Source organism: Cherax quadricarinatus, unplaced genomic scaffold, assembly GCF_038502225.1.
Source record: "Cherax quadricarinatus isolate ZL_2023a unplaced genomic scaffold, ASM3850222v1 Contig85, whole genome shotgun sequence".
Classification (NCBI taxonomy): Eukaryota; Metazoa; Arthropoda; class Malacostraca; order Decapoda; family Parastacidae; genus Cherax; species Cherax quadricarinatus.
In genome coordinates this window covers 122,331-144,405 of record NW_027195111.1, presented here as the reverse complement: position 1 = coordinate 144,405, position 22,075 = coordinate 122,331, and the positions used below count along the sequence as shown (strand labels likewise).

General features: G+C 40.9%; 1 protein-coding gene across 2 annotated transcripts in view; it reads left to right on the top strand.

Moving 5' to 3' along the window:
* Positions 1-22,075, top strand: part of Ptp69D (Protein tyrosine phosphatase 69D) — a 105,079-nt gene that overhangs the window by 64,558 nt on the left and 18,446 nt on the right. For both annotated transcript variants that reach the window (XM_053799673.2, XM_053799674.2), the window contains exons 19-22: positions 147-282; positions 1,262-1,411; positions 9,748-9,918; positions 11,957-12,073. In XM_053799673.2, coding sequence (XP_053655648.1) covers positions 147-282; positions 1,262-1,411; positions 9,748-9,918; positions 11,957-12,073 — 574 coding nt within the window. The remainder of the gene's footprint in view (positions 1-146; positions 283-1,261; positions 1,412-9,747; positions 9,919-11,956; positions 12,074-22,075) is intronic.

Sequence of the window (22,075 nt, the reverse complement as noted above, 5' to 3'; positions counted from 1 at the left end):
GAAACAGGAGCTTGTTATGCACTTTTGCAGGATTGCTGATCTTTTCTTTGTTCTTCATGAAGATTTAAGGTTACAGGCAAATTTTATCAAGTCGCCACTGTTGAATTATTTACAGATATTTCAAGTGACATTATTGTGATTTTCAGCGCTGGTGTTGGACGGACAGGGACCCTGGTAGCTCTTGATTCTCTTGTAATGGAGCTGGATGAAGAAGGTCATGCCTCCATCTTCAACCTTATCTGTGACCTCCGACACCAAAGAAACTTCCTTGTACAGTCTTTAGTAAGTTTGATTTTTAATTATTTAATCTGTAAAATATACCTGTTATTCTCCATGGGAAGTGGAACAGAATTCTTTCTCCGTTAGCCATGCATGTTGTAAGAGGCGACTAAAATGCTAGGAACAAGAGGCTAGTAACCCCTCCCTTCTCCTGTATACATTACTAAATGTAACAAGAAAAACTTTCGTTTTTCATTTTAGGTCACCCTGCCTTGGTGAGACACACGTGCGGCGTCTGGTTGTCTTTGTTGTGGACATTTCGCCATCCAGTGGCTGGCTGGACGGCGAAACGTCTACGATGGGGATGCCCAGGTGTTGTGCATGTGTCTTAATTTCATCCTGTCGGTATTATATACAATTCTTGTACTACTACTACTACTACCACCTCTTCCTGCCTATATATAGCCGTCCTGCTCCACCTCTGTTAGTGTGACTTTATCAATGGTCCAAGTCGGACTGAAACGTCGTCGTAAGCTTCTCTCTTTTATGTGCGGGTTATTTGTGTATGGTTGGTTCATTGAAAAAAAATATGTATAAACTTGTTACATGTGTGCTTTTTCCAGTAAGTACAGATACTCATTATTACCTAAGCAGGTGTCATGGTGTCGCATTTTTTCCCCCCCATGCAAACAAATCAATGTTGATAAGTAATATAGAATATTTTAACCTAGTGGGTTTTTTCTTTACACGCCGACCATTTCCACCGAGGCAGGGTGGCATAAAAAAACACTTTCACCATTATTCACTCCATCACTGTCATGCCAGAGTGGCACCAGTACTACAGCTCTGAACTGCAACATATCCCCATCCCTCCTTCAGAGTGCAGGCACTGTACTTCCGAGTGCAGACAGTGTACTTCCCACCTCCAGGACTCAAGTCCGGCTAACCAGTTTTCACGAACCCCTTCATAAACATTACTTTGCTCACAAAATTTTCTTATTTTGTATTTGTTGAATTTTCTTACACGAATGACCTTTTTCAGAAACAATACGTCTTCATCCACCGAGCACTAATGGAGTATGTTCAGTTTGGAAACACTGAACTGAGCATACCTCAGCTTAAGGAAGCTTATAGCAACCACACTCATCATGACAGCTTGGATGACTCCTCACCTCTGGAGAAAGAGTTTGAGGTTAGTAGACTGTCATGTGTTATATGGAAGAAATCACAATAGAATGCATGGTTGCAGTTTTTTTTTTTTTCAACAAGTCGGCCGTCTCCCACCGAGGCAGGGTGACCCAAAAAGAAAGAAAATCCTCAAAAAGAAAATACTTTCATCATCATTCAACACTTTCATCTCACTCACACATAATCACTGTTTTTGCAGAGGTCTCCAGAATACAACAGTTTAGAAGTATATACATATAAAAATACACAATATACCCCTCCAAACTGCTAATATCCCAAACTCCTCCTTTAGAGTGCAGGCATTGTACTCCCCATTTCCAGGACTGAAGTCCGGTTATATAAAATAACCGGTTTCCCTGAATCCCTGCACTAAATATTACCCTGCTCACACTCCAACAGCTCGTCAGATCCCAAATACCATTCGTCTCCATTCACTTCTATCTAACACACTCACGCACGCTTGCTGGAAGTCCAAACCCCTCACACACAACACCTCCTTTACCCCCTCCCTCCAGCCTTTTTGAGGATGACCCCTACCCCGCCTTCCTTCCCCTACAGATTTAAATACTCTCCATGTCATTCTACTTTGATCTATTCTCTCTAAATGACCAAACCACCTCAACAACCCCTCTTCTGCCCTCTGACTAATACTTTTATTAACTCCACACCTTCTCCTAATTTCCACACTCCGAATTTTCTGCATAATATTTACACCACACATTGCCCTTAGACAGGACATCTCCACTGCCTCCAACCACCTCCTCGCTGCGTGTTGTAAAAGTCAACTGAAATGCCAGGAACAATGGGCTAGTAACCCCTTTTCCTGTAATAATTACTAAAAAGAATAAGAAAATTGGTTGCAAATATGGAATAATATTACAGTGAAAATGTGTGTAAGCACATAAAAGCACTCAGATTTTATTTCCTATTTCCTGCCCCCAACATCTTGCTCCTGGGGGATTTCAACTTAAGGCACCTAAAATGGAGGAATATAGCAAATAATGTTGTTGGTGATAACACCAGGAGGCAGCTCTGACGAAAACTCACACACACATGAGCTTTTAAATCTCTGCACAAAATTCAACTTAAACCAGCAAAAATAGAGCCTACTAGACTGGAGAATACACTAGACCTCATCTTCACTAATAATGATGATCTGATACGAAATGTCGCCATATCAAAAACAATATACTCAGATCACACCATAATTGAGGTTCAGACATGTATGTGCGGAGCCCCAGACCGACATAATGAGATTAGTCACGAGGGAGCCTTCCCCAAATTCAGCTTCAATAACAAGAACATAAAGTGGGACCAAGTAAACCAAATCCTAAACGATATAAGCTGGGAAGATAGACTAAGCCACACAGACCCCAACTTATGCCTAGAACAGATTAACTCGGCGGCACTCAATGTATGCTCAAGGCTTATTCCTCTAAGAAAAAGGAGGAGTAGATGTAAAATAGAAAGAGACAGGCGCTCCCTTTACAGGCGACGAAAAAGAATAACAGAGCGGCTAAAAGAGGTCAATATATCTGAAATGCGTAGGGAGTCACTGGTCAGAGAAATAACAAACATCAAACTTAAGCTAAAGGAATCTTATAGGAGTCAGGAATCGCGGGAAGAACTAAAAGCCATAAATGAAATCGAAAGAAACCCAAAGTATTTCTTTTCCTATGCCAAATCAAAGTTGAGAACAATGTCCAGTATTGGGCCCCTACTTAAACAAGATGGGTCCTACACAGATGACAGCAAGGAAATGAGTGAGCTACTCAAGTCCCAGTATGACTCAGTTTTTAGCAAGCCGCTAACCAGACTGAGAGTCGAAGATAAAAATGAATTTTTTATGAGAGAGCCACAGACTTTGGTTAACACAAGCCTATCTGATGTTATCCTGACGCCAAATGACTTCGAACAGGCGATAAATGACATGCCCATGCACTCTGCCCCAGGGCCAGACTCATGGAACTCCGTGTTCATCAAGAACTGCAAGAAGCCCCTATCGCGAGCTTTTACCATCCTATGGAGAGGGAGCATGGACACGGGGGTCGTCCCACAGTTACTAAAAACAACAGACATAGCCCCACTCCACAAAGGGGGCAGTAAAGCAATAGCAAAGAACTACAGACCGATAGCACTAACATCCCGTATCATAAAAATCTTTGAAAGGGTCCTAAGAAGCAAGATCGCCACCCATCTAGAAACTCATCAATTACACAACCCAGGGCAACATGGGTTTAGAGCAGGTCGCTCCTGTCTGTCTCAACTATTGGATCACTACAACAAGGTCCTAGATGCACTAGAAGACAAAAAGAATGCAGATGTAATATATACAGACTTTGCAAAAGCCTTCGACAAGTGTGACCATGGCATAATAGCGCACAAAATGTGTGCTAAAGGAATAACAGGAAAAGTTGGTAGATGGATTTATAATTTCCTCACAAACAGAACACAAAGAGTAGTAGTCAACAGAGTAAAGTCCAAGGCGGCTACTGTGAAAAGCTCTGTTCCACAAGGCACAGTACTCGCTCCCATCTTGTTTCTCATCCTCATATCTGACATAGACAAGGATGTCAGCCACAGCACCGTGTCTTCCTTTGCAGATGACACCCGAATCTGCATGACAGTGTCTTCCATTGCAGACACTGCAAGGCTCCAGGCGGACATCAACCAAATCTTTCAATGGGCTGCAGAAAACAATATGATGTTCAACGATGAGAAATTTCAATTACTCCGATTTGGTAAACACGAGGAAATTAAAACTTCATCAGAGTACAAAACAAATTCCGGCCACAAAATAGAGTGAAAAACCAACGTCAAAGACCTGGGAGTTATCATGTCGGAGGATCTCATCTTCAAGGACCGTAACATTGTATCAATCGCAGCTGCTAGAAAAAGGACAGGATGGATTATGAGAACCTTCAAAGCTAGGGATGCCAAGCCCATGATGACACTCTTCAGGTCGCTTGTTCTATCTAGGCTGGAATATTGCTGCACACTAACAGCACCTTTCAAGGCAGGTGAAATTGCTGACCTAGAAAATGTACAGAGAACCTTCACAGCGCACATAACGGAGATAAAACACCTCAATTACTGGGAGCGCTTGAAGTTCCTGAACCTGTATTCCCTGGAACGCAGGCAGGAGAGATACATGATTATATACACCTGGAAAATCCTAGAGGGACTAGTACCGAACTTGCACACGAAAGTCGCTCACAACAAAAGCAAAAGACTTGGCAGACGATGCAACATCTCCCAATGAAAAGCAGGGGTGTCACTAGCACGTTAAGAGACAATACAATAAGTGTCAGGGGCCCGAGACTGTTCAACTGCCTCCCAGCATACATAAGGGGGATTACCAATAGACCCCTGGCAGTCTTCAAGCTGGCACTGGACAAGCACCTAAAGTCGGTATCTGACCAGCCGGGCTGTGGCTTGTACGTTGGAGTGCGTGCAGCCAGCAGTAACAGCCTGGTTGATCAGGCTCTGATCCACCAGGAGGCCTGGTCACAGACCGGGCCGCGGGGGCGTTGACCCCCAGAACTCTCTCCAGGTGAACTCCAGGTAAACTTGTATTTGTTTTTTTTACATGGCCGGCTCCCCCATTTTGTCGAGTCAAGCCTGACTGCCTCCCAGTCCCCCATTCAGTATATGAGTATACAACCTGTGTGGGTTTAGCACTTCTTCACAGCTATAACAATAATTGCTTCTTGGATCCCATTCCATTCTGTTTGTGACGAATATTTTTATGTTAGGTAAAAGGACACAAGTGCAACTAATGTGACATTTTATTGTGGCAACATTTCACTCACCAGGTTTGTCAAGCTGTTACATGTTAGTTCTGGAGATTTTTTAAGCTTATAGTTTTTCAAAATGTTATACGGGAGCCCCATATATCCAGCACCTCTCCTCAGTGTTCCACATTTTCAGTGGTTTTGAATTAAGTCCTTGTTCATTATGCTCAGTGTTTTTACTGCTTTTCTGCCATTTTTACACAACAGTTGCATAAGGGAAGGGGGACTGGTGCTGTATTTTAATTCCGATTTGTTCAAAAAAAAAAAATTGTATGTATTGTGTATTTATTTCACTTTTGTATGTTTTTTCCTAGCTGTGTTGAGGACTTAATATATGATAGTGTAAACATGTAATCAAACATTTTAGATGCATTATATAGTGAAAAATCATTCTTTTCTACCCACCAGCGATTTTCACTTATCGCCGGGGGCCCTCCTTACCTTCACAAACTTAGTCTCTTCACGGGGCTTCCTTGATGCTGGGGAAAAGGTCTTATCTTCGGAATCTGGAGCTATCCTTTGTCTTAGATTGAACCTTGTTACCTCTCGTTCACCACTTGTGTGACTTCTCTGGGTTCGGTGCTTTCCTGATGGGTAGGCTCCAGGATGTACATGTTTATAGAGGGGCAACTGATATATCGGATCATTATTTAGTTGTAGCTACAGTTAGAGTAAGAGGTAGATGGGAAAAGAGGAAGGTGGCAACAACAAGTAAGAGGGAGGTGAAAGTGTATAAACTAAGGGAGGAGGAAGTTCGGGCGAGATATAAGCGACTATTGGCAGAAAGGTGGGCTAGTGCAAAGATGAGTAGTGGGGGGGTTGAAGAGGGTTGGAATAGTTTTAAAAATGCAGTATTAGAATGTGGGGCAGAAGTTCGTGGTTATAGGAGGGTGGGGGCAGGAGGAAAGAGGAGTGATTGGTGGAATGATGAAGTAAAGGGTGTGATAAAAGAGAAAAAGGTAGCTTACGAGAGGTTTTTACAAAGCAGAAGTATAAGAAGAGCAGAGTATATGGAGAGTAAAAGAAAGGTGAAGAGAGTGGTGAGAGAGTGCAAAAGGAGAGCAGATGAAAGAGTGGGAGAGGCACTGTCAAGAAATTTTAATGAAAATAAGAACAAATTTTGGAGTGAGTTAAACAAGTTAAGAAAGCCTAGGGAAAGTATGGATTTGTCAGTTAAAAACAGAGTAGGGGAGTTAGTAGATGGGGAGAGGGAGGTATTAGGTAGATGGCGAGAATATTTTGAGGAACTTTTAAATGTTGAGGAAGAAAGGGAGGCGATAATTTCATGCACTGGCCAGGGAGGTATACCATCTTTTAGGAGTGAAGAAGAACAGAATGTAAGTGTGGTGGAGGTACGTGAGGCATTACATAGAATGAAAGGGGGTAAAGCAGGTGGAACTGATGGGATCATGACAGAAATGTTAAAAGCAGGAGGGGATATAGTGTTGGAGTGGTTGGTACTTTTGTTTAATAAATGTATAAAAGAGGGGAAGGTACCTAGGGATTGGCGGAGAGCATGTATAGTCCCCTTATATAAAGGGAAGGGGACAAAAGAGATTGTAAAAATTATAGAGGAATAAGTTTACTGAGTATACCAGGAAAAGTATACGGTAGGGTTATAATTGAAAGAATTAGAGGAAAGACAGAATGTAGGATTGCGGATGAGCAAGGAGGCTTCAGAGTGGGTAGGGGATGTGTAGATCAAGTGTTTACATTGAAGCATATATGTGAACAGTATTTAGATAAAGGTAGGGAAGTTTTTATTGCATTTATGGATTTAGAAAAGGCATATGATAGAGTGGATAGAGGAGCAATGTGGCAGATGTTGCAAGTATATGGAATAGGTGTTAAGTTACTAAATGCTGTAAAGAGCTTTTATGAGGATAGTGAGGCTAAGGTTAGGGTGTGTAGAAGAGAGGGAGAATACTTCCCGGTAAAAGTAGGTCTTAGACAGGGATGTGTAATGTCACCATGGTTGTTTAATATATTTATAGATGGGGTTGTAAAAGAAGTAAATGCTAGGGTGTTCGGGAGAGGGGTGGGATTAAATTATGGGGAATCAAATTCAAAATGGGAATTGACACAGTTACTTTTTGCTGATGATACTGTGCTTATGGGAGATTCTAAAGAAAAATTGCAAAGGTTAGTGGATGAGTTTGAGAATGTGTGTAAAGGTAGAAAGTTGAAAGTGAGCATAGAAAAGAGTAAGGTGATGAGGGTATCAAATGATTTAGATAAAGAAAAATTGGATATCAAATTGGGGAGAAGGAGTATGGAAGAAGTGAATGTTTTCAGATACTTGGGAGTTGACGTGTCGGCGGATGGATTTATGAAGGATGAGGTTAATCATAGAATTGATAAGGGAAAAAAGGTGAGTGGTGCGTTGAGGTATATGTGGAGTCCAAAAACGTTATCTATGGAGGCAAAGAAGGGAATGTATGAAAGTATAGTAGTACCAACACTCTTATATGGGTGTGAAGCTTGGATGGTAAATGCAGCAGCGAGGAGACGGTTGGAGGCAGTGGAGATGTCCTGTCTAAGGGCAATGTGTGGTGTAAATATTATGCAGAAAATTCGGAGTGTGGAAATTAGGAGAAGGTGTGGAGTTAATAAAAGCATTAGTCAGAGGGCAGAAGAGGGGTTGTTGAGGTGGTTTGGTCATTTAGAGAGAATGGATCAAAGTAGAATGACATGGAAAGCATATAAATCTATAGGGGTAGGAAAGAGGGGTAGGGGTCGTCCTCGAAAGGGTTGGAAAGAGGGGGTAAGGGAGGTTTTGTGGGCGAGGGGCTTGGACTTCCAGCAAGTGTGCATGAGCGTGTTAGATAGGAGTGAATGGAGACGAATGATACTTGGGACCTGACGATATGTTGGAGTGTGAGCAGGGTAATATTTAGTGAAGGGATTCAGGGAAACTGGTTATTTTCATATAGCCGGACTTGAGTCCTGGAAATGGGAAGTACAATGCCTGCACTTTAAAGGAGGGGTTTGGGATATTGGCAGTTTGGTGGGATATGTTGTGCATCTTTATATGTATATGCTTCTAAACTGTTGTATTCTGAGCACCTCTGCAAAAGCAGTGATAATGTGTGAGTGTGGTGAAAGTGTTGAATGATGATGAAAGTATTTTCTTTTTGGTGATTTTCTTTCTTTTTTGGGTCACCCTGCCTCGGTGGGAGACGGCCGACTTGTTGAAAAAAAAAAATAAATAAATAAAAATTTATACCATATGCTAAGCTAATATGAAACAAATATATCTTGTACTGCCCAATCTGCAATATACAGTATAATTATAATGATAGTCACTATATACGTACATAGTACTACATCTGCAGACGGGCCCTTCTTATACAGCAGGTTAAGTTCCAGGCTACTATAGGGCCTCGCTTATACAGCAGATTAGGTCCCCGGCTACTGTAGGGCCCTACTTATACAGCAGGCTAGATTCTCGGATACTGTAGAGCCCTGCTTATACAGCAGGTTAGGTTCTAGGCTGCTGTAGGTCCCCGCTTATACAGCAGGTGAGGTACCGGGCTACTGTAAGGTGCTGTTTATATAGCAGGTTAGGTCCCGGGCTGCTGAGAGGGCCCTGCTTATACAGCAGGTTAGGTTCTGGGCTACTGGAGGGCCCCACTTATACAGCAAGTTAGGTTCTGGACTACTGTAGGGCCCTGCTTATATAGCAGGTTAGGTGCCAGGCTACTGCTGTACAGGAGGGCCTCATTTTACAGCAGGTTAGGTTCCAAGCTATTGCTGTAAAGTGAAACATAGCCTGATAGCATGTTTACACTATCATATCTGTGACCAGGCCTTGTGGTGGATCAGAGCCTGATCAACCAGGCTGTTACTGTTGGCCGCATGTGGTGAATATTTTAGGAAGTCTGAATAAATGAAGAATGGTTATAATTTGCTGCATTAGTGAAGTGCTGTAAAGCAAAATACAGTGGACCCCCGGTTAACGATATTTTTTCACTCCAGAAGTATGTTCAGGTGCCAGTACTGACCGAATTTGTTCCCATAAGAAATATTGTGAAGTAGATTAGTCCATTTCAGACCCCCAAACATACACGTACAAACGCACTTACATAAATACACTTACATAATTGGTCACATTCGGAGGTAATCGTTATGCGGGGGTCCACTGTATTGTGAAACAAAGCACTGTAAAGCAAGGCACTGTAAAGCAAAGCACTGTAAAGCAAAGCACTGTAAAGCAAAGCACTGTAAAGCAAAGCACTGTAAAGCAAAGCACTGTAAAGCAAAGCACTGTAAAGCAAAGCACTGTAAAGCAAAGCACTGTAAAGCAAAGCACTGTAAAGCAAAGCACTGTAAAGCAAAGCACTGTAAAGCAAAGCACTGTAAAGCAAAGCACTGTAAGGCAAAGCACTGTAAAGCAAGGCACTGTAAAGCAAAGCACTGTAAAGCAAAGTACTGTAAAGCTAGGCCTACCTGTACTTTGTATTTTTCAGATCCTTCTTGTAGGCTACAGGGTTAGTCCTAAACTTATCAAAAAAAAAGAGACTTAACATAATTTCCTTCCTTGCAGCGTTTAAGCAAAGTGGTTGAGGAGAGAAAGGCTTTCGCCATTGCCACAAGTGAGGAGAACAAGCCTAAAAATCGTTACGACTTTGTCCTGCCATATGACTCCAATCGTGTTATCTTGGCTCCACTCTCCACTAGACCATCTTCTACCTACATCAATGCCTCCTTTGTTACGGTAAGTACAGTGTATTCTTATGCATCATAGTTTCAGAATTTTCAAAGTTCCAAAACCACTTTGAGCCAAGGACTGGACAGTTATCTAAGTTACAAACCACTTTGAGCCAAGGACTGGACAGTTATCAAAGTTACAAACCACTTTGAGCCAAGGACTGGACAGTTATCAAAGTTACAAACCACTTTGAGCCAAGGACTGGACAGTTATCAAAGTTATAAACCACTTTGAGCCAAGGACTAGACAGTTATCAAAGTTACAAACCACTTTGAGCCAAGGACTAGACAGTTATCAAAGTTACAAACCACTTTGAGCCAAGGACTAGACAGTTATCAAAGTTACAAACCACTTTGAGCCAAGGACTGGACAGTTATCAGTTACAAACCACTTTGAGCCAAGGACTGGACAGTTATCAAAGTTATAAACCACTTTGAGCCAAGGACTAGACAGTTATCAAAGTTACAAACCACTTTGAGCCAAGGACTAGACAGTTATCAAAGTTACAAACCACTTTGAGCCAAGGACTAGACAGTTATCAAAGTTACAAACCACTTTGAGCCAAGGACTAGACAGTTATCAAAGTTACAAACCACTTTGAGCCAAGGACTGGACAGTTATCAGTTACAAACCACTTTGAGCCAAGGACTGGACAGTTATCAGTTACAAACCACTTTGAGCCAAGGACTGGACAGTTATCAGTTACAAACCACTTTGAGCCAAGGACTGGACAGTTATCAGTTACAAACCACTTTGAGCCAAGGACTAGACAGTTATCAAAGTTACAAACCACTTTGAGCCAAGGACTGGACAGTTATCAGTTACAAACCACTTTGAGCCAAGGACTGGACAGTTATCAAAGTTACAAACCACTTTGAGCCAAGGACTAGACAGTTATCAAAGTTACAAACCACTTTGAGACAAGGACTAGACAGTTATCAAAGTTACAAACCACTTTGAGCCAAGGACTAGACAGTTATCAGTTACAAACCACTTTGAGCCAAGGACTAGACAGTTTTCAAAGTTACAAACCACTTTGAGCCAAGGACTGGACAGTTATCAAAGTTATAAACCACTTTGAGCCAAGGACTAGACAGTTATCAAAGTTACAAACCACTTTGAGCCAAGGACTGGACAGTTATCAAAGTTATAAACCACTTTGAGCCAAGGACTAGACAGTTATCAAAGTTACAAACCACTTTGAGCCAAGGACTAGACAGTTATCAAAGTTACAAACCACTTTGAGCCAAGGACTGGACAGTTATCAAAGTTATAAACCACTTTGAGCCAAGGACTAGACAGTTATCAAAGTTACAAACCACTTTTAGCCAAGGACTAGACAGTTATCAAAGTTCCAAAACCACTTTGAGCCAAGGACTAGACAGTTATCAAAGTTACAAACCACTTTGAGCCAAGGACTAGACAGTTATCAAAGTTACAAACCACTTTGAGCCAAGGACTAGACAGTTATCAAAGTTACAAACCACTTTGAGCCAAGGACTAGACAGTTATCAGTTACAAACCACTTTGAGCCAAGGACTAGACAGTTATAAGTTACAAACCACTTTGAGCCAAGGACTGGACAGTTATCAGTTACAAACCACTTTGAGCCAAGGACTGGACAGTTATCAGTTACAAACCACTTTGAGCCAAGGACTAGACAGTTATCAGTTACAAACCACTTTGAGCCAAGGACTAGACAGTTATCAGTTACAAACCACTTTGAGCCAAGGACTAGACAGTTATCAAAGTTACAAACCACTTTGAGCCAAGGACTAGACAGTTATCAGTTACAAACCACTTTGAGCCAAGGACTAGACAGTTATCAGTTACAAACCACTTTGAGCCAAGGACTGGACAGTTATCAGTTACAAACCACTTTGAGCCAAGGACTGGACAGTTATCAGTTACAAACCACTTTGAGCCAAGGACTGGACAGTTATCAGTTACAAACCACTTTGAGCCAAGGACTGGACAGTTTTTAGTTACAGACCACATTGAGCCAAGGACTCTACAGTTATGCCATAAATTTATTTTTTCTCAGGGCTATGACTTGGCAGAGTCATTCATTGTCACACAAGACCCCATGGAAAACACAATAGCCGACTTTTGGAGAATGGTGTTCGACCAGGAGGTGACAACCATCGTCATGCTGTCAGAGGTCAGACTTCCAAATTTTTTCAGACTTAATTCCAATTTATTTCTTTGAATATAATGGTGTGGACTTTAAACTCGGCCTAAATTTGAATATCCCATAGGCTGCATAAGCTTGCATATTTTTTGCAGTATATGTAACTTTGTTTTCATATAATTATAGCTATTTTTAACTACATAGAAAACTTATTTCTTTTGAGGTTAGATGTCCTCCAATTTTTCTGAAGCATATACAGTAAGTCCTCGACTTAAACACATTGAGAATCTTCCGTATTGTGTATAATATTATTGTATCATTATTGTGTATAATATCATTATTATATCATTATGATACACAGTTCAGGAGGTCCTCAACATGATTGTAAGTCGAAGGCTTCCTGTACCAATTCTTCTGAATATTTCGGAGATATTTAGAGGCTAATTAACTTTAAGCCATTTACCAAGACTCATGGTTGTTTATTGTAGATGTTTTTTGTAAAGCAATAGATAAATATTGACAGTTTAATCATGTTTCTCTATATACACTTGTGTATATTTCTCTCTGTGTATAGTTTACATAGCTGTTATTGTATCTATATTTATTCTTATTCTTCAGTGCGGTGTCTACTGTTTACTAGTTATCAGTGGCGTACGGTGCTTACTGTGATGGTGTGTGTTGTGTTACCATGCTGAACCTACTACTCTGCCATAATTATTACTCAGAATACCTATCACAATATTTCTTAACGGTGGACAGAAAATTTGGTTTTTCATTATGATCCATGATTATATTGAGTGAGTTTAATATTTAAGATGAATTTGGCATCTTTGGTGGGTGTGCGGCGCTCACCCAGCACACCCAGAATATACGCCACTGGTAGTTATGTAAGTCATGATTGTGTCCATACCTGTGTGACTGTCTCTCTCTGTCTCCTGTCTGTACCTCTCTCTCTCTTGTCTGTCTATCTATTTGGATTTATGCTTATTCTAAGGGCACAAGTGACTCTTCGAATCCATTTATTTTTTATCGGGTTACTCTGAAGGATGGGTGGAGATGTGTTGCAGTTTTTGAGGTGTAGTGTCAGCATGCCTGCAGTAAGACAGTGATGGAGCGAGTGATTGCAAAGGTGTTTCTTCTTTTTCGGGTCACCCCGCCTCAGTGGGAGACGACAGACTTGTTAATAAAAAAAAAATAAAAAAAAAATGTCGTATATTTTACTTTTTTTATGGCTACCTTTCCTTGGATCAAAACTGATTACTCCACTCCCCAAGCACAGCATTTACACATTTGTAATTGCCTATTTGAATTTGTGGGGGTTGAGCTCATGCTCTCGGTGCTGACTGATATGATTAAGTATTGTCATATCTGTTGCTGATCCCCTGTATGGAGATCGATTTGACTGTCATTGCTTAGTTCTTTTCACTGCTTTAACAATTTACATTGAACAAATATACTACTGACATTGAACAAATACACTTACATCGAACAAATACACTTTTTTTTTTTCAGCAAACTGGCCATTTCCCACCGAGGCGGGGTGGCCCAAAAAGAAAAACAAAAGTTTCTCTTTTTAACTTTAGTAATGAATACAGGAGTAGGGGTTACTAGCCCCTTGCTCCCAGCATGTTAGTCGCCTCTTACAACACGCATGGCTTACGGAGGAAGAATTCTGTTCCACTTCCCCATGGAGATAAGAGGAAATAAACAAGAACAAGAACTAGAAAGAAAACAGGAGAAAAACCCAGAGGGGTGTATATATATATACAGTGGACCCCCGCATAACGATATTAATCCATTCATGAGAGCTCATTGTTATGCGAAATTATCGTTATGCGGATGAATTTTCCCCATAAGAAATAATGGAAATCAAATTAATCCGTGCAAGACATCCCAAAGCATGAAAAAAGATTATTTTTACCACATGAAATATTATTAATTTTAATACACACAAACTGAAAAAGGCATGCACAATTACATGACACTTACCTTTATTGAAGATCTAGTGATGATTGATGGGATGGGAGGAGGAGAGAGTCTTAATGTTTAGAAGGGGAATCTCCCCTTCCATTAAGACTTGAGGTGTCAAGTCCTTTTCTGGGGTTACTTCCCTTCTTCTTTTAATGCCACTAGGACCAGCTTCAGAGTCACTGGACTTCTGTCGCACAACATATCTGTCCATAGTGGCCTGTACCTCTCGTTCCTTTATGACTTCCCTAAAGTGTTTCACAACATTGTCAGTGTAATAGTCACCAGCACGGCTTGCAATAGCTGTGTGAGGGTGATTTTCATCCATGAAGGTTTGCACTTTCAGCCACATTGCACAGATTTCCTTAATCTTTGTAGTAGGCAACTTCTTCAATTTCTCTCTCCACTCCTCCGAACCAGTTTCCTCAGGTCTGGCCTCTTGCTGTTGAAGTTGATCTATCAGCTCATCAGTGGTTAGTTCTTCATTGTCCTCCTCCACCAACTTCCACATCATCCCCACTAACCTCCAACCCTAAGGACTTCCCCAATGCCACAATTGATTCCTCAACTGGCATACTCCTCTCAGGGTTAGCCTGAAACCCTTCAAAATCCCTTTTGTCTACACATTCTGGCCACAGTTTCTTCCAAGCAGAGTTCAAGGTCCTCTTAGTCACTCCCTCCCAAGCCTTACCTATAAGGTTTACACAATTAAGGATATTAAAGTGATCTCTCCAAAACTCTCTTAGAGTCAGTTGAGTTTCTGAGGTCACTACAAAGCACCTTTCAAACAGAGCTTTTGTGTACAGTTTTTTGAAGTTTGCAATAACCTGCTGGTCCATGGGCTGCAGGAGAGGAGTGGTATTAGGAGGCAAAAACTTCACCTTAATGAACTTCATGTCTCCATAAAGTCGCTCTGCCACGTCTGTAGGATGACCAGGGGCATTGTCTAAAACCAGGAGGCACTTAAGGTCTAATTTATTTTCAGTTAGGTAATAATCTTTCACATTGGGGGCAAACGCATGGTGTAACCAGTCATAGAAAAAGTCCCTAGTGACCCATGCCTTACTGTTTGCCCTCCACAGCGCACACAAATTAGCCTTGAGGATATTCTTTTGTCTGAACGATACACTAATAAAAGCTTCACTTTGTAATCACCACTAGCATATAGGCTTATGTCCTGGGAGTGCCTTTTCCTCCTGAGTAATGTAAGTCCTACTTGGCATTTTCTTCCAAAACAGGCCTGTTTCATCACAATTAAACACTTGTTCAAGTTTCAGTCCTTAACTTTCTATATACTCCTTGAATTCCTGCACATATTTTTCAGCTGCTTTGTGGTCCGAACTGGCAGCCTCACCATGCCTTATCACACTATGTATGACACTACGCTTCTTAAATCTCTCAAACCAACCTTTGCTGGCCTTAAATTCACTCACATCATCACTAGTTGCAGGCATTTTTTTAATTAAATCCTGATGCCACTTCCTAGCCTTTTCACTTATGATCACTTGAGAGATGCTATCTCCTGCTACCTGTTTTTCATTTATCCACACCAATAAGAGTCTCTCAACATCTTCCATCACTTGCGATCTCTGTTTCGAAAACACAGTTGAACCTTTGGCAAGAACAGCTTCCTTGATTGCCTTTTTGTTGCCCACAATAGTAGCGATGGTTGACTGGGGTTTATTATACAACCTGGCCAGCTCGGAGACACGCACTCCACTTTCATACTTATCAATGATCTCTTTCTTCATCTCTATAGTAATTCTCACCCTTATTCCTGTAGGGTTGGCACTAGAAGCTTTCTTGGGGCCCATGGTCACTTACTTTGCAGATAAAATCACCAAAAACACTGTAATAATACGAAATATTCCGATTGTATGCTTGGATGTTACCGCGGAGGCTGGCTGGTAAACAATGCCACCGGCGGAACATGTGAGGCTGGCTAAGGCCGCACATTAGACGCGTCTCGGACGAACAGCGTTGAGCGGGTTTTTTAGCGGTATGCGAGGCAAAATCTTAGCGATAAAACGTATCGGTATGCGGATTTAACGTTATGTAAGGCCAACAGTATGCGGGGGTCCACTGTATATGCTTGTACATGTATGTGTAGTGTGACCGAAGTGTGAGTAGAAGTAGCAGGACATACTTGAAATCTTGCATGTTTATGAGACAGACAAAAGACACCAGCAATCCTACCATCATGTAAGACAATTACAGGCTTTTACACTCACTTGGCAGGACGGTAGTACCTCCCTGGGTGGTTGCTGTCTACCAACCAACTGCCTAGAGCAAATACATTTACACTGAACAAATATACTTTTTTTTTTTTCCTACAAGTCGGCCGTCACTTACACTAAGCAAATACATTGAACAAATACACTTACATTGAACAAATACTTCCTAATATCCTTGTCTCCCCTTGGGGTATATAATTTCCACTATGGCTCTTGTGCTTTTCTTGTAACTTCCTGGAGTTACTGAGAAAGTACTTATGAAGTGACAGGAATAATAGTAAGAAACCCACATACAAGAAGGAAATAAAATTCTGTTTATATTTTAACCTAATTCTGAAGTCCCTTTTAAAATCTGCTGAAGAGGACCTCAGACTGAGACCAAAATATACAGGATAACCTTTCCCTGTGATGTAAATGTTTTAGACAACCGAGAGGTTGAAGAATTGGACACTTTTGCAGGTAATGAGTCCCTTATTCCTCGGTCAGCGTGTTCAGTCTATCAATCTTGAGGAAAGATTGATGGACTGAACACATTGACGGAGGGACCGATTACCTCAAGCACCTTGTCTTCCACCATTCATCAGTGTACCTGACTGAGGAAGTCACTTGGTGGTCTACCTGGAGTCTACTTGGAGGGTATTCCGGGGACAAATGCCCCCAAGGCCTGGTCTATGACCAAGCTTCCTGGTGGATCAGGACCTGATCAACGAGGCTGTTACTGCTGGCCGCACGTGGTGAAACATTTTCATTCAGAAGATTCCCAGATATGGCAAAAATGTCCAAAATCTTCAAGGTTTCCTTGTCTTGTCTTTGTGGACTCCTACTGAGAAGTGTTCATGGCACTTTATCTACCACTGAGAAGAATAACTGACATCTCTTGTATTTGTGTGCAGTCTAAATCCCGTGTAAACGAAGGTTGGAAACAAGGTTAGCATATCCTTTATATGGGATGGTTCTACATGTACACCATCTTTTTGGTGTTCCACATTTCGTTGGCTTCAAATTGAGCCATTGTTCATTATGTTCCATCTGCTTGTGATTGTCACCAGTAGGCAGGACAATGGCTCAATTGAAAGTCATTGAAAACATGGAACACCAGAAAAATTGTGGCTTGTAAATGGTTCAAGTCAGACTGAAACATCGTCGTAACCATCTCTCTCCTATGTGCGGGTTATTGCTGTATTGTTCCAGTCATGGTATTTTGCCTTTTTATTCTTTAGAGGTGGTGTATATGGAGGGCTCTCATGTATATGGCATTTATCACATACTGCATGCCAGCAAATGGCTTCACAAGTCCTGGACACTGTGAAGAGTTATCAACCGTTCTTTCTGTTTTAACCTATATTTTGTGACCAATTTTGAGTGTCCTCTTCAGAAGCATATTGCTCATCTTGAAAACAGTCACTGAGCTTATTCGTAGGGGATACCTTGATGCTGGCGAGAGGTTCTTGGTCCAAGGAATTGTAACTATCCTCCTCGTCTGATTGCTTCATGTTTTCCAGGCATTGTAAGACCCCCTATGGGTTTAACACTTCATGAGTATAGTAACCCCTTCTGTATAAATTACTAAATTTAAAAGAGAAAAAGCCTTCGTTTTTCGTTTTAGGTCACCCTGCCTCAGTGGGATATGGCTGGTTTTTTAAAAAAAAAAATTGTGTGACCCCATTAAGGATTGTATAGTGAATATGGCTTTTGCACTACGGGATAGTTTTACTTCAGTTTCTGAATTTGATGAGGTTGGTCAGACTGTCAATATTAAACAAATATTTAGCTTGTATAACACCTCGATCTTTGTTTTAACAGCTGTTTTTCTGTATAGTAAAAGGACACAAGTGCAACTAATGTGACATTTATTGTGGCAATGTTTCGCTCTCCAGGAGCTTTATCAAGCCATTACAAACCATACATGGACACAGAAGGTATATGAAGGCTCAGAGTGAGGTGTAATACTAGTGAGGTACCATTTCGATGTTCACTACCTCACTAGTATTACACGTCACTCTGAGCCTTTATATACCCTCTGTGTCCATGTATGGTTTGTAATGGCTTGATAAAGCTCCTGGAGAGCAAAACGTTGCCACAATAAATGTCACATTAGTTGCACTTGTGTCCTTTTACTATACATATTGTCGGTAATTCTGCCAACTTTATTACAAGCTGTTTTTATGCAAGTGTTGGGAGACCCTAGGAACACAATCACAGTTTACATATTTGATAGTTCTCTTGTCAAAAGTACATGAACATCACAATTCATATGAGCCGACAAACCATAACATCTTCACTCAGAGCAAAGGTAATGTACTTCCCATCTCCAGAACTGTAATATCTTCACTCATCCTTCAGAGTGCAGGTACTGTACTTCCCATCTCCAGAACTGACTGTAACATCCCCACCCATCCTTCAGAGTGCAGGCACTCTGAAGGATGGGTGGGGATGTTACACCTCCAAGACTTGAGTCCTGCTTCCTGGTTTCTTGCAGTCCTTTCATTGATGTTACATTGCTCACAATACAACAACACGTTGAATGTTTATTTTTGCCAAATTAAATTATTACACATTGAAGGTAGACAGTTATTGCCCATCATTGAAGACAGACAGTTATTGCCCATCATTGAAGACAGACAGTTACTGCCCATCATTGAAGACAGACAGTTATTGCCCATCATTGAAGGCAGACAGTTATTGCCCATCATTGAAGGCAGACAGTTATTGCCCATCATTGAAGGCAGACAGTTATTGCCCATCATTGAAGACAGACAGTTATTGCCCATCATTGAAGGTAGACAGTTATTGCCCATCATTGAAGACAGACAGTTATTGCCCATCATTGAAGGTAGACAGTTATTGCCCATCATTGAAGACAGACAGTTACTGCCCATCATTGAAGACAGACAGTTATTGCCCATCATTGAAGACAGACAGTTATTGCCCATCATTGAAGACAGACAGTTATTGCCCATCATTGAAGACAGACAGTTATTGCCCATCATTGAAGGTAGACAGTTATTGCCCATCATTGAAGACAGACAGTTATTGCCCATCATTGAAGGTAGACAGTTATTGCCCATCATTGAAGACAGACAGTTATTGCCCATCATTGAAGACAGACAGTTATTGCCCATCATTGAAGACAGACAGTTATTGCCCATCATTGAAGACAGACAGTTATTGCCCATCATTGAAGACAGACAGTTATTGCCCATCATTGAAGACAGACAGTTATTGCCCATCATTGAAGACAGACAGTTATTGCCCATCATTGAAGACAGACAGTTATTGCCCATCATTGAAGACAGACAGTTATTGCCCATCATTGAAGACAGACAGTTATTGCCCATCATTGAAGACAGACAGTTATTGCCCATCATTGAAGGTAGACAGTTATTGCCCATCATTGAAGACAGACAGTTACTGCCCATCATTGAAGACAGACAGTTATTGCCCATCATTGAAGACAGACAGTTACTGCCCATCATTGAAGACAGACAGTTATTGCCCATCATTGAAGACAGACAGTTATTGCCCATCATTGAAGACAGACAGTTATTGCCCATCATTGAAGGTAGACAGTTATTGCCCATCATTGAAGACAGACAGTTATTGTCCATCATTGAAGGTAGACAGTTATTGCCCATCATTGAAGACAGACAGTTATTGCCCATCATTGAAGACAGACAGTTATTGCCCATCATTGAAGACAGACAGTTATTGCCCATCATTGAAGACAGACAGTTATTGCCCATCATTGAAGAAAGACAGTTATTGCCCATCATTGAAGACAGACAGTTATTGCCCATCATTGAAGACAGACAGTTATTGCCCATCATTGAAGACAGACAGTTATTGCCCATCATTGAAGACAGACAGTTATTGCCCATCATTGAAGACAGACAGTTATTGCCCATCATTGAAGACAGACAGTTATTGCCCATCATTGAAGACAGACAGTTATTGCCCATCATTGAAGGTAGACAGTTATTGCCCATCATTGAAGACAGACAGTTATTGCCCATCATTGAAGGTAGACAGTTATTGCCCATCATTGAAGACAGACAGTTATTGCCCATCATTGAAGACAGACAGTTATTGCCCATCATTGAAGACAGACAGTTATTGCCCATCATTGAAGACAGACAGTTATTGCCCATCATTGAAGACAGACAGTTATTGCCCATCATTGAAGACAGACAGTTATTGCCCATCATTGAAGACAGACAGTTATTGCCCATCATTGAAGACAGACAGTTATTGCCCATCATTGAAGGTAGACAGTTATTGCCCATCATTGAAGACAGACAGTTATTGCCCATCATTGAAGGTAGACAGTTATTGCCCATCATTGAAGACAGACAGTTATTGCCCATCATTGAAGACAGACAGTTATTGCCCATCATTGAAGACAGACAGTTATTGCCCATCATTGAAGACAGACAGTTATTGCCCATCATTGAAGACAGACAGTTATTGCCCATCATTGAAGACAGACAGTTATTGCCCATCATTGAAGACAGACAGTTATTGCCCATCATTGAAGACAGACAGTTATTGCCCATCATTGAAGACAGACAGTTATTGCCCATCATTGAAGACAGACATTTAGTTATTGCACAAATTTATCTGAGTAATTGTGCAACAGTTACATTCTCAATTTACTCACATAGTCATAAATGACCCAACACATGCGACATTGTATTCTTTTTTTTATTCTTAGTACAATACTGGCATTTATTTTCTTTATATTAATCCTTTAAACAATTACTGAGCACCAGATATTGTTTCCCCTTGCTTCTGTCTTGTTTTCCCTCTCTTCTGTCTTGTTCCCCTTCATGAGATGCTGCTAGAAGTGTTAACACAATTATTGAGCACCAGATTTTGTTTCCTTTCTCTTGTCCTGTTTCCCCTCGCTGAGACACTGCTAGATGCATTAACACAATTATCCAATACCAGATTTTATTTCCTCTCTCTTGTGTCTTGTTCCCCCTCGCTGAGACACTGCATTAACACAATTATCCAATACCAGATTTTATTTCCCCTCTCTTGTGTCTTATTTTCCCCTCGCTGAGACACTGCATTAACACAATTATCCAATACCAGATTTTATTTCCCCTCTCTTGTGTCTTGTTTCCCCTCGCTGAGACACTGCCAGATGCGAACAGGTTTTGCTAAATTCAATTCCTTCAAGGGTAAAGGGGTGCTTTGATGCAGGTGAAGGGCTCTTGATCTAATGAAAAGGAGCTATTCTTCCCTTGGATCAACCCTGACTACTTTCCACCCCCGAAGCACTATGCTACTCATAGCAATTTAGTGCTTCCCAATAAATTCGAAAATAAAATTTAAATCGTAAGTCATAATATTTAACATTTAAAGCATATTTGCTTTCTGGACAATTAACCCGTAAACGGTCCAAACGTATATATACGTTTTTTCAACATTTGAAAGTATGTAAAAAAAACGTAGATCTACTTTTGTAGCGCTACACACGTGAACGTAGATCTGCTTGGACCGTTTACGGGTTAATAATGAAATGTTGATCAAAATTACTATTAATGCTCCCACTAGGTACAACATGGTCAGGTAAATACACCCTTAGTGTCATTTAAATTGTTAGTGTATATTCAAACCTATTGATTTTTAAATGGACCTTGGCAGTTCATCCAGTTTTTTCTTTATTTACAGTAAGAAAACTTTGATTACTTTGTTATGGCTCATTTTTAATTCTCTAGTATTGAATGGAAATAATTGTATCATTTAAGAATTGTATTCGTGTTTTACACTAAGCTTATGGTTGCATTTATTCTATATAAACCAATCACCCTTCTGGCTGGCTTTT